Genomic DNA, 15,218 nt, shown 5'->3' with positions numbered 1-15,218 from the left:
CAGGCACTAAACCACATGAAAATTCCAAGGCATATTTTTGATGGCAAGGTCCCCACTACAAAGGAATTGCATACATTTGTTGATGCATCAGAAAAGGCGTATGGTGCGGCAGTTTATGTCCGATCAACCTATAAAAATGGACAAATTTCGGTCAGATTGTTGTGCGCCAAGTCGAGAGTGGCTCCCCTGGAAAAACAGACACTGCCCCGGCTGGAACTATGTGCAGCTGTACTTGGAGCTGAACTCACGGATAGAGTTCGACAGGATCTCCAATTCGGATCAGAAAGTGTAGAATCATTCCTCTGGTCAGACTCAACAGTAGTACTCTCGTGGATTAATTCACGGGCATCACATTTCCACACGTTTGTGGCTAATCGGTTGACAAAAATACACGCAGTATCACATCCAAGGCAATGGTGGCAGCTGATGTTCTGTCTCGAGGCATATCAGCAGTTCAGCTTAGCACACATACATTATGGTTGTATGTACCACTATTTCTGCATGGACCACAACGTGGCTGGCCAGCACCATTTAAGCCTACAGAGCACACGATGGATACCGCTGAGAAGAAAACCTAGGTATTCAGCATGGTGACTGCCACGGCAAACAACAAGAGTGAATGGATATATACGGTAAATCACAAAAATTCGTTTTACCGGCTACAGCGAATAGTGGCGTATGTGCTACGGTTTTGTCACAAGCAGAACAGGAAACCAACGGTTCAGTTAGAGTTGGAAGAGTTAGACCAAGCACGGAGAGTGATCAATAAGCAAATTCAAGAAACAGGATTTGCATATGAATTACGGCACTTAAAGAAACGACCTGATCAACCGCTAGATCGCAAAAGCACGGTGGCAACATTGCCACTAATACTGGATGAAGATTCAATGATACGAGTAGCAACTAGGCTACAACAAGCACCAGTATCAACGGAAACAAGTAATCCATATCTCTTGCCGTATAATGATCCGGTGGTAAAAATGATGCTACGGAAACTTCATGAAGATAATCTTCATTGTGGACATGAGGCACTACCCGGAATAGCTCGGCAACAGTACCACATCATTAAGGTGAAACCGATGGTCCGGAATGTGATTCAGGGCTGCGTAGTATGCACCAAGTACCGGCCTCAGTTCTTTAAACAAGTCATGGGGGACTTACCTGAGCATCGGGTATCTCAGAATAGACCCTTTCTCAATGCCGGAGTAGACTATTGTGGACCATTCTGGTTCCACCATAAGGTTCGAGGAAAACGTCCCGACAAAGCCTACATTGCAGTATTTGTATGCTTTGCAACCAAGGCAGTACACTTGGAGTTGGTCGGAGACCTCATTTGTGGGCGCGCTTCAGCGCTTTATTGGGCGCAGAGGAAGATGCCAGACATTATACTGCGATAATGCAACAAACTTTGTTGGAGCAAACAACCAACTTAAGGAACTGACCGATACAATACACTCAGAAACGGCAGCAGGTAGTATCAAGGAATTTTGCAATCAAAAAGGAGTGCAATTTAAGTTCATACCGCGACGGTCTCCACATTTCGGAGGATTATGGGAAGCTGCGGTAAAGTCCGCTAAGCATTTACTGTTGAAAAACGTATCGACAGCAAACTTAACGTTCGAACAACTGTCTACCATCATTGTCAATGTTGAAGCAGTGCTGAACTCTCGTTCGTTAACGCCAAACTCAGACGATCCCAACGACTTAACAGCGCTAACCCCAGGCCACCTATTGATCGGAGAACCATAAGTAGCCCAACCAGATGCAGAACCAATAACACAGCGATCGATTCCAGAGCAATGGGAATTAGTGCAACGGCTTAAGCATACATTCTGGACACAATGGTCTCAAGAGTACTTACAAGAATTGCAGGGTACATCCAAGTGGAAAAAACCATATAACAATGTCAAAGAAGGCATAATGGTAATTCTAAAGGAGGATAATCTGCCAATTTTGCAGTGGCCAATTGGACGAATTGTTAAGTTATATCCAGGCTTGGATGGATACGTCCGCGTGGTAGACGTTAAAACAGCCAGAGGCACCTACAAGCGGGCTATCCATAAATTGGCCCCCTTGCTTAGAGAGACGGCAACAAAACGTAAAATCGTGGCAGATGACACAGAATCGAATTCCCAAAAAGACCCTGGTATCGAGGACAACGCAGAACCAAAAACAAAAAGACGCTTATCGATCGGTCTGCCACCGTTGGCAATGACGATCTGCCTAATGCTGTTGTTATTGCCTATAGCATTTGCTCAAAGAACTAATATAACTCGATTCAACCCCAAACCAGGCATATACTATGAAAGTATTGGCACAGGAAGGATGGCAACGTCTGACTGGACTATTGTGGCGTTCTACGATCTCGAACCATATTGGGCCGACCTGAAGACATTTTCAGACGGAGTAGTAAAGGTTGGAGAAATATGCGCATTAATGAAGGTTCCAGAGGCATGCACCGCAATGCAGAGGCACTTCGAGCATGTCAACTCAGAGCTACGGACAGGAAATGATCTCCTTCACATAGAACGCCAACGACGATCGCCTTTAGATATAATTGGGAACATTGCGAACGGCTTATTTGGTGTGCTGGACTCAAAGTATGCAACAGAGATGTCAGGCACCATAAGAAAGGTTAAATCAAATGAAGATTACTTATTGAACTTGCTGCAAAATCAGACATCTGTAATTGATTCAACGATAAATATCATTAAGCGAGATGAAGCCACAATTGAAAATCAGATGAAACTAATGGAACAACAAATGAACGACATGACCAAAGTCCAGGACAATGCGGTAAAGGCGTTGCAATGGTATATCACGCTAACTACTCAGATGACAGTTATTGCAGGGAATTTGCAACGAATTCAAACCGAAATTTCCCGAGTATTTACAGATGCCCATCATAGCAAAATAAGCCCGTTACTACTATCACCAGGCCAGCTTCGGGAACATCTGAACCAACTGAAGAGACATCTTCCGTTCGGTTTGGATTTGCCAGTTCCAGATAACGACGTCTTGCAACTATATGGCTTAATGAAGGCACAAGGAACAATCGCAAACAATCATGTGATATTTAAGGTCACATTTCCATTAGTGGCAACGCAGGCAGTGCAACTGTATAACTTGGTACCCATTCCAGCAATTGGAACTCATGGGATTGTAATCATGAACATTAAAATCAATACATTGGGCTCTCAAGAGCCGATTTGGAACAATGCCATCAGCTCAACAACGAGCAATATATTTGTTTTGATAAACAAACGACGTTTTCGGCTAATAGCAACTGTGAGTTCCAGCTATTCAAAAATACAAAATCATCAACTTGTCAAATACAACACACAAACCGGTCATTCGTGTGGTACGACATGTATCACAAAAATCAGTGGACTAGACCAATTGAACTCGCAGTGACCTGTGACGATAATATACAAAGTGTCACTATTAAGAAGACTGGATTGTTAACTCTAGACCCGACGTGCACAGCAAGGAGTTCTGCTATACGAATAACAGGTCACCGTATAACTACGACAGACACAATACTATTGGTTCTTGTGATGGTATATGGAATAAAAGATGCTTACGACCCCCAAGACACAATGGTCCAGAGCAGACAACCGTGAGGATCGTCAATCCCATAAATAAACATTTAATAACTTCAAGAAACACTAACGTCTTTCATTGAACAGGGTGAAATGGTATATTAAAGTCGCTAAAATGTATGTAACATGTAGAAGGAAGCTTCTCCGACCCTATAAAGTATATATATTTTTTGATCAGGATCAACAGTCCGTCCGTCTATATGAACACGCAGATCTCGGAGGCTATAAGAGCTAGATCCACCAAATTTGGTATGTATACTCGTGTAGTATGTAAATGTATAGAGTTAATTGGAATTTTGGCCACGCCCCCTTACGCCCCCAGGAATCACATAAGACTGTTTTTCTTAAAAAGTATAACAGCTATACACATTAAATTCGGTTTATATACTCGTTTAGTTAGCGCGCAGAAACTAATTCACGAAATACACATTAAACTGATTTTCTTAAAAACTATGACAGCTACCGACATTAAATTTGGTATGCAGACTAGCTTAATAGACGCGCAGATATTGGAAATTTAAACATTTTGCCACGCACACTTCCGCTCCCGCCAAAAAACCAATTTTCTTGCTAAAGTCACTAAATTTGGTATATACACTGGCTTATAGTATGCGCGCAGAGTATATATATTTTTATATTTTGCCACGCCTACTTCCGCCTCCATAATTTAGAAAAAACCGATTCCCTCCTGTAGAGTGAGCGAGATAGCACATAGTATGAAGCATGTAAAAACAATTTAATTAATTTGGTTTTCGAAATTAAAAAAAATTTGTTTCACCTGGTCTATATATATACTATACCCAAGTCGACGATTCGGTTACAATATTTTGTGTACTGTTTTAACACAACCCCATCAGTAACACACAAATACTATCCCTATGAACTTGTATTTGGTAAACAAAATAATTTACCAATCCATTTTAATAGCATAAATAGAATAGAACCATTATATAACGTAGATGATTTTGCTAGCATACAGTAGAGCTAGAATAATGTTAGAAAAACGTAATTAAAATCAGAAAAATTTTTATGACAATAAGTCAGCAGTTGTGGTTGGTGGTAATATTCATATTAATTTTTATTTCAATAATATTCTTTTGCTTAACCTATTGTTGCATAGATATTCTTATGCTGCGACTTAGGCGACAGCTACAAAAGAGAGGGAGAGTGTCAGTATATTATTTAGGGCGCTTGCGTCAAAGTGCTTGGTCAGCGTTCACACGCTGGCTTGGCCTTAGCTCATGTTGCGCCTGTGCATTGCTGCTCATATGAATATATGTATGTGCATATATAAATGTACATACATATATGAACATATATTACTGTATATTTATGTGAGTATGTTTATGTGAGTATGTTTATGTGAAAATATATTAATGTATACACATAAACATATTCAAATGAACACTTATGTTTTATTGCGTACATATTTAATTGCTTATACGTGCAACAAAGTGTTACAAGTTGAGCTCTTTGTGTTAAATGATTTTTTGGTATGGATATACTACACCTCCCCTTTTAGAAAATAACGTAATATTATTTATTAATTACTAATAATGATAATTAATGATTGATTAATAGTAATGTGTGTATGTTTGTTAGATAAATTGTTTTATTTGTGTCTGGCCAGACAAATTTTCTTTCTCCAAAAAAATTTTTGTATGTATATACTTAATTGAAGTAGTTATAGTATTTGAATCCATAAAAAAATTTTATATATTTCTTTTTTTTCTTTAAAATTATATTTTTGCAAATTTTTAACCTATTCTTATGTACTGTTTGTATCTTATTTTTTATTGTTCCTAATTTTTATGTTGTTGTTTTTAGATTTTTCTACAACTTCGAATGGTCCTAGAGAGGCTGAGTCAAGCTGACCAGCTTCGTTTTTTAAGAAAACTTTATCTCCTATTTCTATTTTAAAATCTGCTGACTTATTGTCATAAAAATTTTTCTGATTTTAATTACGTTTTTCTAACATTATTCTAGCTCTACTGTATGCTAGCAAAATCATCTACGTTATATAATGGTTCTATTCTATTTATGCTATTAAAATGGATTGGTAAATTATTTTGTTTACCAAATACAAGTTCATAGGGCCAGTATTTGTGTGTTACTGACGGGGTTGTGTTAAAACAGTACACAAAATATTGTAACCATATGTCCCAATCAGTTTATGTACTCATTGAATGTACTATTCACTACACTAGCGCTCTTATTGGGAACTGGTATTGCTACTAAGTATTTCGTCAAGTCACATATTAGAGTGACGGCATATTCTTTACCATTTTCGGATTTTGGTAGTGGACTTATGGTGTCTACTATTACCCCATCAAAAGCATGTATGGGGGTTTCTGTAATAACTAAGGGTGTTTTTAAGGTGTCGTTTTTGACTTTAGGCATTTTGACATTTATTAATGTAGTCCTTTACATGACGTGTCATGTTTTTCCAATAATAATATATTTTTACTTGGGCCAAAGTTTTTGTAATGCCTGTATGGCCACCCTGTATTATCGTGGTATGTAGACAATATACATACCAAATTTGTTGGATCTAGCTCTTATAGCCTCCGAGATCTGCGTGTTCATATAGACGGACGGACTGTTGATCCTGATCAAAAATATATATACTTTATAGGGTCGCAGAAGCTTCCTTCTACATGTTACATACATTTTGGCGACTTTAATATACCATTTCACCCTATGGGTGTATGGTATAAAAATAACAATGGACTATTTTTATCACTTTGGATTGCTCTCTCTCAATGCCATTTCCCACATTCGGCCCTCCTGACGGTACATTTGACCCGAATGTCGGTCCCCACAATTTCATATATCCCGATACAGTTGATGTCCTATTAGGCCCTTCCGCCTGTCCAAGTTTCTCTACTTCATATCTTCCATGATTTTTGATTGCCGTTACTTTATAGGGTCCTAAATACTTTCCTTTAAGTTTCATATTGGGTACGATTAATAGCAACCGAATCATTTATTTTGAATCGTTTTCCCTCCTTTCTTTTCAGATTAGCTGACTTCTTGTTCTCCTCCTGAATTTGTTTTATATTTTCAACTGCCTCCATTCGTATTTTCTTTCTGTGTTCTGCTAGTTCTTCGATTAAAAGATCATCGAGTAGTTCTTTAAGGTTTACATCCTCTGATCTACGCATGTCAATACCGGCCACCGGTCTACCGGTCTGCCGTAGGACATAAACTGCGCCATGCTACATTCGCAGCATCGCTCGAAAAGTTGGAAGTACTTTCGCTGTGGGAAAACTCGTTGCAACGCTCTTCCACCACCTGCTAAGGTAGCAGTATGGCTTGGCGATCGCTCGCCGTGTAGAAATCACCGATACCCCATGATGACGACCAGGCAAAAGTCTCGCCTGCGAATGTAAGGTCTATTATGGAACCAGTTCCCGCTCTGCTGAAGGTATTCCCGCCCCCTGTATTCAGCGTCACAAGGTTGAGCGATGCAAAAGCCTCCAAAAGCATCGGTTCTTGAACAACCCCATTCAATTGCCCAGGCATTGAAGTCGCGCGCAATAACAAATCGTGGCCGCCCTCTGGCGTCCTTTACGAGGCCATCCAAGACCTCCACCAAGCGAGCAATTGGTAAACTGGGTGGCAAGTAGCAGCTATGCAATACCAGATCAATCACCTTGGCTCTGCTGAAATGATGGAAATAGTAGGCAAATGACGTAGTAGTAGGCAGAAAGCAGTCCTGCCGGCAGCGATTAAAACGATTTATATTGACTGTAACTTGTGTTCTATTTGTCCGATCATATTCAAATTTTGGAATTTGAGTTTTTGTATCCAATACTATTATCGTAGTTAATTTCATTGGGATACTCCAATCTTTATGAAAATGTTTCTTCTAGAGCTATATGATATAGTGGTCCGATCCTGACAATTTTCATACTTTATCTCACGCTGGTAGTAAAAAGTCCAAAAAAAATTTAATAGCTCCTAATGGGAGGTATACGCACCGACGGACGGACGGACAGACCGACAGACGGACATGGCTATATCAACTTAGCTTTTCATGCTGATCAAGAATATATTTACTTTATGGAGTCGGAAAAGTCTCCATCTGTGCGTTACAAACATCTGACCAATTTTACAATGCCCTCTGCAAGGGTAGGCGTTCCAACTTCATTCTATCCGCAAGTTGTAAACTGTTTATGTAGGGGGTCGAACTTCCTTCTGGTTGATGGCAGCTAGGTGAATTTTTCCTTTTCCCTTTTTTCCTCCCAGTAAATTATTTCACACGCAGAGAGTAGTTTCACTTCACTTGATGTATTCAGGTATAAACTTCAACTAACTCTAGCTTAGCTTAAGAGCAGGGCCCCAAGCCCCGCTTGGAGCGGAGTGTGGGGAGTTCTTTCGTGGGGAGAGCGATGGGCACCATCGGGAGAGCGGCGCGAGGTGAAAGCTTCCGCCTCCTTTAACCCTTGTGTTGCCCGGTTGGGCATAAACATGCTCCCCCCTTGCAGGAGTGCAAGACCCAGGCAGTTTAATGGCACGCTCCGGACAGGGTCCAGCCAAAAACTGTGCGCATCGCAATCGGCCGCCCGCCAACCCCAGGTAGACTCCCTTCTAGCATGACCTCCGTGATCACATCCGCGCCCAGGACCAGAGACACTGACGACGGTCGGTAGAACGTCTCATCCGCCAGGACGATGCCCTCAAACTTTTTGGCGATCTGTGGGTCCACCGGAGCGCTTGGAGTGCGGCAGCACAAGCCATCGACCACCTTCAGGATCGCCTCCAATCGCCATCCTTCACTGATTGGGGACCGGATCACTGCTGCCACCGCTTTCTCTGCCCCTATATTGACGGCTGTCAACTTGAAGGCCGTGGCCAATGACGTCGCCATCGACGATACCGCAGAACAAGGGTCCACCAGGGCCTTCACGTCGAAGGTTTTTCCCTCCGTCTCAATACGCACCATCGCCGTGGGCATCAGATGCGGATTGCGGTGCTGCAGCAGTGTGGTCAAGGTCAGTTTCGGATCGGAGGCTGGCGTTGGCGCGACCCTTCGTCTGGAGGACTCGGGGGTGACTCGGCGTACGACGGAGCTTGGAGTGCGTCGACGTGGCTGTTCATGGAAGTGAAGCAGCGTGTGGTGATCCTCCTCACAGATTCGGCACTTATCACCGCTTAAGCAGCTTCCTCCGGAATGTTGGTGGGCCAGGCAATTGGCGCAGTACTTATTCGCCAGCACTGCCCTCATCCTCTTCTCCACGTTCAGCCGCAGGAAGCGACGGCATCGCTTCAGAGGATGGATTCCGCGACAGACTCGGCAACGGAAGGACTCAGTTCCTCGCGAACATCTGCGCTCCTCTTTCGATGCCTGTACTGAACGCGGTCTCGGAGCCATGGAAACGGGATCTAGGTTGACGAATATCAGGAAGCTGCCGGGACAAATAATGAAGAGAGCGGATTAATGTAGGACGATAGAACACATATTACTACTGGCAGCTCGGCCCTTCTTACTTGGGAGGAAGGACCAAGTGCTGGACGCTACTGTAGTTTTACGTAATGGGTTTGAATTCTTTCTTCTGGAGGAAGAAAGATCAACTTTGCGACGGGACGCTTCACAATACCGCGAGCGGTAAGCAGTTCGACGACGCGGACATTGCCGTCACTGCCAGGGTGTGTCTGGTGGATTCGCCCGAGACGCCATTCATTAAATGGAAGATTGTCGTCTTTGAGTACCACCAGATCGCCCACTTCAAGATTTTTAGAAGGGAATCGCCACTTATTGCGCTTATGTAGCTCCTTCAGATACTCGTCTTTCCATCGGGTGCAGAAATGCTGACTCACGGCCTTCAGACGCTGCCACCGGTTAATGATAGACGGTACCTGATCCTTGATTTCAGGTTCCGTCACGGATAGCAATGGACCGCCAACTAGGAAATGGCCTGGGGTCAAAGCTAAAGAGTCGGTGGGGTCTTCAGACATAGGAGAAATCGGCCGCGAGTTCAAACACGCCTCTACCTTAGCCAGCAGCGTAGAGAACTCTTCAAAAGTATACCTTTGGTTGCAAGTGGCCTTGTAGAACAGAGTTTTAAAACTCTTAACTCCAGCCTCCCACAACCCTCCCATGTGTGGTGCCCCGGGAGGGATGAAATGCCAGGACAGATTCTGATGGCTGTAGTGGGATAATATTTTCTGCTGGGTAGAACTTAGGAAATCTTTTTCAAGCACTCTGGATGCACCTACGAAGTTTTTTCCGTTGTCGGACTGCACTTGCTGGGGACACCCTCGCCTCGATACAAAGCGAGCGAATGCTGCCAGAAATGCTTCGGTACTCAAATCCGAAGTTGCCTCAAGGTGAATGGCTTTGGTGGAAAAGCAAACAAAGACACACACATATCCCTTTGATATGCGGCAAGCGCGGCCGGTGAAACTCTTGATGTCGAAAGGACCTGCGAAATCTATCCCGGTGGTCGTGAAAGGTCGTGCGAAGGTAGTTCGCTGGGCCGGAAGGGTGCCCATTAGCTGTGATTGCAGCCTTCTTTTATAAATCACACAGACTTTGCATGAATTGACCACCGATTTTACTAGATTCCGCAGTCTTGGAATCCAGTATCTCTGTCGGATGAGACGGACTACCAGTTGGCTGCCCCCATGGAGAGAGATCTGATGCGTGAAAAGCACCAACAGCCGGGACAACGGACTTACTACTGGCAACAGAATGGGGTTACGCTCATCGTAACTAAGGGCCGCTGCTTGTTGCACGCGCCCACATGCCCGGATCACACCTGATACGTCAATGAAAGGATTCAAATTGAGAATGGTGCTAGACGTGGGCAGAGATTTCTTCTGCTGTAGACACCGATGTTCCGTCGGAAAGTAATCACGCTGAGTGACTCGGATCAACGCCTGGAGTACTTGATTGATCTCGCTAGAGGTCACCTCCCCAAGTAATCGTTTGGAAGTTTACGACACCTTCTGCCGAAACGGATCACATATGCTATCACTCGTAAGGCACGTGCCAGATTGGAAAAACGAGATAATATCTCGTTGGCTGGCTTAGCGATTGCGACGTGGACCTTCACTACCCGCTTCTCCAAGGCAGTGTCTAGTGGGAGTGGTGTCGCTCGCTGCCAGGACTCTTGTGGTTCCCGTAGCCATGGTGGGCCGTGCCACCACAAATCCTTGTGTACCAATTCCTGCGCACTCAGGCCGCGGCTAGGGAGATCTGCTGGGTTGTCCTCTGAACTAACGTGATTCCATGGGGCGTCCTTTGTTGCCGTCACAATCTTTGCTACCCGATTTGCGACAAACGTTGTCCATGTGCAGGGTGGCTTATTTAACCACGACAGTACGACGGTGGAATCTGACCAATAAAAAGCCTCCGCATTATCAACTGGAAGTTGCGGAAGAACTGCAGCTGCCAGTTCCGCTAGAAGTGTAGCTCCGCATAATTCAAGGCGGGGCAATGAAACCGTTTTAACCGGGGCGACTCTAGATTTCGCTGCAAGAAGGCAGCATGATATGCCTTGGTCATTGCTAACGCGCACGTAAATTGCGGCACCATAAGCCCGCTGTGACGCATCGCAAAAACAATGGAATTGGATGTCGGAATTTGGGTCATGAAGAACCCATCGTGGAATCCGGATCTGGTCAAGGAAGGAGTAGCTCTTTGTAAAATCCTGCCACCTGTGATGGAGTTCACTGGGCAATTGATCATCCCACCCTAGCTCTTGTAACCAGAGCTCTTGCATAAACACCTTGGCTTGAATCACAAAGGGAGCCAGCCAGCCAGCGGGATCGAATAACTTGGCGATCTGCCCGAGGACTTCTCGCTTAGTATAAGCTGACTTGACATCTTGGGGTGAGATGACAAAATAAAATTCATCCGTAGTCGCTTTCCATCGGATTCCCAGTGTTTTCGCTGTGCTGGCCTCTTCGATGTCGAGGAAATCAGCATTCAGTAAATGACTCTTTGGAATACAACTGAGCACGCTCTTCACATTCGATGTCCACTTGCGCAAGGGAAAGCCAGCTGAACCCAGAGCGTCTTGAAGTTCATTGACCATTGCGATTGCCGTTGTTTCATTATGAGCCCCTGCCAGGACATCATCGACATACATATAGGACTTGATAATATCGCTAGCCAAAGGAAATTTGGATTGTACATCACTTGCGAGTTGCTGAAGTACTCGGATGGCTAAGAACGGAGCACAGTTAATGCCAAACGTGACGGTATTCAGCTCGTAATCACCAAGTTGCCCCTCTTTATTTCGGAACAGGATCCTCTGAAATGGCGTATGGATTGGATCGACCATAATTTGGCGGTACATTTTTGTGATGTCGGCATTGATAACTACTCGGAAAAAACGCCACTTGAGAATCTGAGTAGTGAGATCGGACTGAAGTACCGGACCAGGGTAAAGTATGTCGTTGAGACTTACTCCGTTGGTGGACTTGCTAGAGGCGTTAAAAACTACCCGTACCTTTGTTGTGGTGCTGTCGGGCTTGAAAACCGCATGGTGTGGCAAATAAAAATTGTTATTAGTGCCGTCAAATGGAACCTGACGCATGTGGCCCAAGTCCAAATATTCTTGGATGACGGCGTCATACTCAGTTTTTGCCGGAATATTTTTAAGGAGTCGGCTTTCGTTTTTTAGGAACTGAGCCAATGCCCCTGGTCTGGAATGACCAAGGTTGATGTTGGTTGGATCTCGAAACGGAAGTGAGACCGTATATCTCCCCGAAACATCTCTTCTTGTGGTCTTCTGGAAATTGACCTCGCAAACAGAGTCAGAATCTCCTACCGGTTTGCCCGGTAGATCCTCCACCTCCCAAAACCTTGTGAGAAGAGTTTCAAGTCCCTCCTCTCTGCTAACTGCGACCCTCGTGGTGAACGCGGCACATGAACTGACGGGGACCCCTTGCAACGGGCCTGAAATGACCCAACCGAATCTCGTCTCTTGAGCCATTAAAGATCCGCACACTTCGGTCTGGATGCCGGAAAGAGTCACCGCTGGTATTACATCAATGCCAAGGAGTAGATCGATCTTTGCCTTTAATCTGAAGGAGGGGTCGGCTAGAGGAATATTGGGCATTCCTTCCAGTGTGGCTTGGGCTATCGTACATGACGGCAAATCATCAGCAACTTGGGACAAGACAAACGCTTCTATCTCGATCTGGACTGGAGGTCCATGCGATGACCGAATGCTTATGTGACAGACCTTCAAGGTTCTATTGACCTTTCCGTTAATGCCTGTCACTTCGGCCCTGACAGTTTGGAATGGTAACTTCATGAGTCGGAACATTCTTTCGGATATGAAATTGGCTTCAGAAGCCGGGTCTAATAGCGCCCGTGAAGCATAAGTAGTGCCCTTGTGCCAAAAGTCCACGATCGCTGTACCTAGCAACTTATCTCGTGAGGACCTTGCCTCAGAGGTAAAGTAAGTCCGGACAATATTGTGCGAACTGGGCTGGGCTGGGACCGACGTTGGATTATTCTCCGGTCGGGCGTCCTTGTGCAAGAGCGTATTGTGACGCCCCCTTGCACGTGAAGCAATTGTGCTGACTCGGACAGTCTTTTTACTTGATGTCCTCTTGCGAAACAGTTCAGACAAAGGGACTTTTTCTTTATATATGCCACCCTCTCTGGCACCGTCATCTGAAGGAAGCGGGGACATCGACGCACCGGGTGATTCTCCTTCATACAGAGATCACAGGATTTTGGTTTGGTGGTCACCTTGGCTTCAAATGTATTAGCCTTTCGGGTGGCTGGAATCGGATTACGTGGAGGTTTCGATGTGGGAACCGAAATAGCCATTGCAGTTGTATTTTCCACCGCTTCGAGCGTACGGAACCGCTCAGTGAGGAAATCGTCCATCATTTGCCACTCTGGAATGGCAGTCTTGTCTCCCAGAGATTGCTCCCATAATGAAAGGGTATTCTTTGGCAATTTGATGGAACAGAAAAATACGAACATGCCTCCCCAAGTGGTTACTGGCAGGCCACAGTGCTCAAAAGCGCGAATGGATGCCTGCAGAGCATTCTGATGATCCTGTAATGCTTTTCCGGACTCATGGGAAATTTGAGGCAGGTCAAGAAGTGCTCGGAATTGGCTGTTCACGATAAGTCGCTTATTTTCGAAACGCTGTTTAAGTGCATTCCATGCCGTTTCAAAACCATCATTTGTAAGCGGGAATTTTGCTACAATGAGGTTGGCTTCACCCCTCGTTTTCGCTAGGAGATGGTACAGCTTTTCAACAGGGGAAATTCGCGAATCGCTTATGTAGATGGCTGTAAACAAGTCACGGAACGTGGGCCATTTTAAATAATCTCCCGTAAAGACTTCTGTGTCAATGGGTGGCAATCGACAGCCTCGTTCTGCTGGTGCAGAGGTAGGCGCATGACGGTTCGGAGGAGTCGGAGCAGACCCTTCATGGATAAGCTCGTTTAATCGAGCCGTGCATCGCTCGTAAACTTGATAGCATTTGTCATATTTAGCTTGGATGGCTAAATCTTCAGAGCTATCGTCTTTACCATCTGAGAGTGCCTCGCATTTCTCATATTCCTGCTCGACCTTCTCCCACAACGCTTGAACTCGGTCACGACGGACTTGGAGCGTAAATACGCTGACCTCGGACAGTGACGTGACGTGGGTGTCGACTTCAAACTGACTTAGTTTATCGCAAATGGAAACAAACTTCTTCAAAGCCATGGTGGAAGCAGCTAAAACCCTTTTGGTCTCGGACCGAGTGACTCTTGGGGCGGTTACCAAAATCTGTGGAAGTGGTACCAATGATTTGACCTCTTTTTGGCTTGCTCGTCGTGGCTCTGACGTGGCTTGCTGAAAGGTCGTGCTCGATGGTGCGGACTTGAGAGTTAGTGGACTAGAGAGGGTCTGAAATGCTCGGGAAGGAGGAGTAGTAGGGCTGGTACTCCTCTGGCGCTGACCTGGAGGAGCAATTGAGGATTTGCTCGGGGCGGAAGTGTTCTCAGCAGCTTTCTCGTCTTTTGACGGGCTCGTGCTCATAACCCCAGAGCGTGGCGGTTATAAAGTGGTGAGCTGGCTTGGCACGGCTTGAAAATTAGCCAAAAAGACGAACTGGAACGTTTGGGAAAAACTGGAACACTACCAAACCACCTGACGAACGGCTTTGAAACGCCTTGAAATAGATTGAAAAACCAGAAAACGAGCTGGTACGTTTGGAATGACTTGGAACACTGCCAAAAACCCTAAGAACGGCTTGGAACACCTTGGAATTGGAATCTAACTCCAAAGATACGACTTGGAACACGTGGGAATACTTTGGAATTGAAATATAACTCCAAAAATACGACTTGGAACACGTGGGAATATTTTGGACTTGAAATATAACTCCAAAAATACGACTTGGAACACGTGGGAATACTTTGGAATTGAAATATAACTCCAAAAATACGACTTGGAACACGTGGGAATATTTTGGAATTGAAATATAACTCCAAAGATACGACTTGGAACGCGTGGGAATACTTTGGAATTGAAATATAACTCCAAAAATACGACTTGGAACACGTGGGAATATTTTGGAATTGAAATATAACTCAAAAAATGCGACTTGGAACGCGTGGAAATATTTTGGAATTGAAATATAACTCCAA

General features: G+C 44.6%; 1 protein-coding gene across 1 annotated transcript in view; it reads right to left on the bottom strand.

Annotated features, from left to right (window-relative positions):
* LOC137572709 (uncharacterized) overlaps positions 1 to 14,607 on the bottom strand; it is a 43,208-nt gene extending 28,601 nt beyond the window's left edge. Inside the window, exons 1-4 of the mRNA XM_068284493.1 lie at positions 13,267 to 14,607; positions 10,667 to 13,174; positions 9,181 to 10,520; positions 8,190 to 9,013 (exon numbers count right to left, since the gene is read on the bottom strand). Of these exons, the coding sequence (XP_068140594.1) occupies positions 8,190 to 9,013; positions 9,181 to 10,520; positions 10,667 to 13,174; positions 13,267 to 14,607 (6,013 nt within the window). The remainder of the gene's footprint in view (positions 1 to 8,189; positions 9,014 to 9,180; positions 10,521 to 10,666; positions 13,175 to 13,266) is intronic.
* Positions 14,608 to 15,218: the final 611 nt, after the last annotated feature.

The sequence above is a fragment of the Drosophila tropicalis genome, unplaced genomic scaffold (assembly GCF_018151085.1).
Source record: "Drosophila tropicalis isolate 14030-0801.00 unplaced genomic scaffold, ASM1815108v1 contig_1072, whole genome shotgun sequence".
NCBI lineage: Eukaryota > Metazoa > Arthropoda > Insecta > Diptera > Drosophilidae > Drosophila > Drosophila tropicalis.
This window is presented reverse-complemented; position numbering and strand designations above follow the sequence as displayed.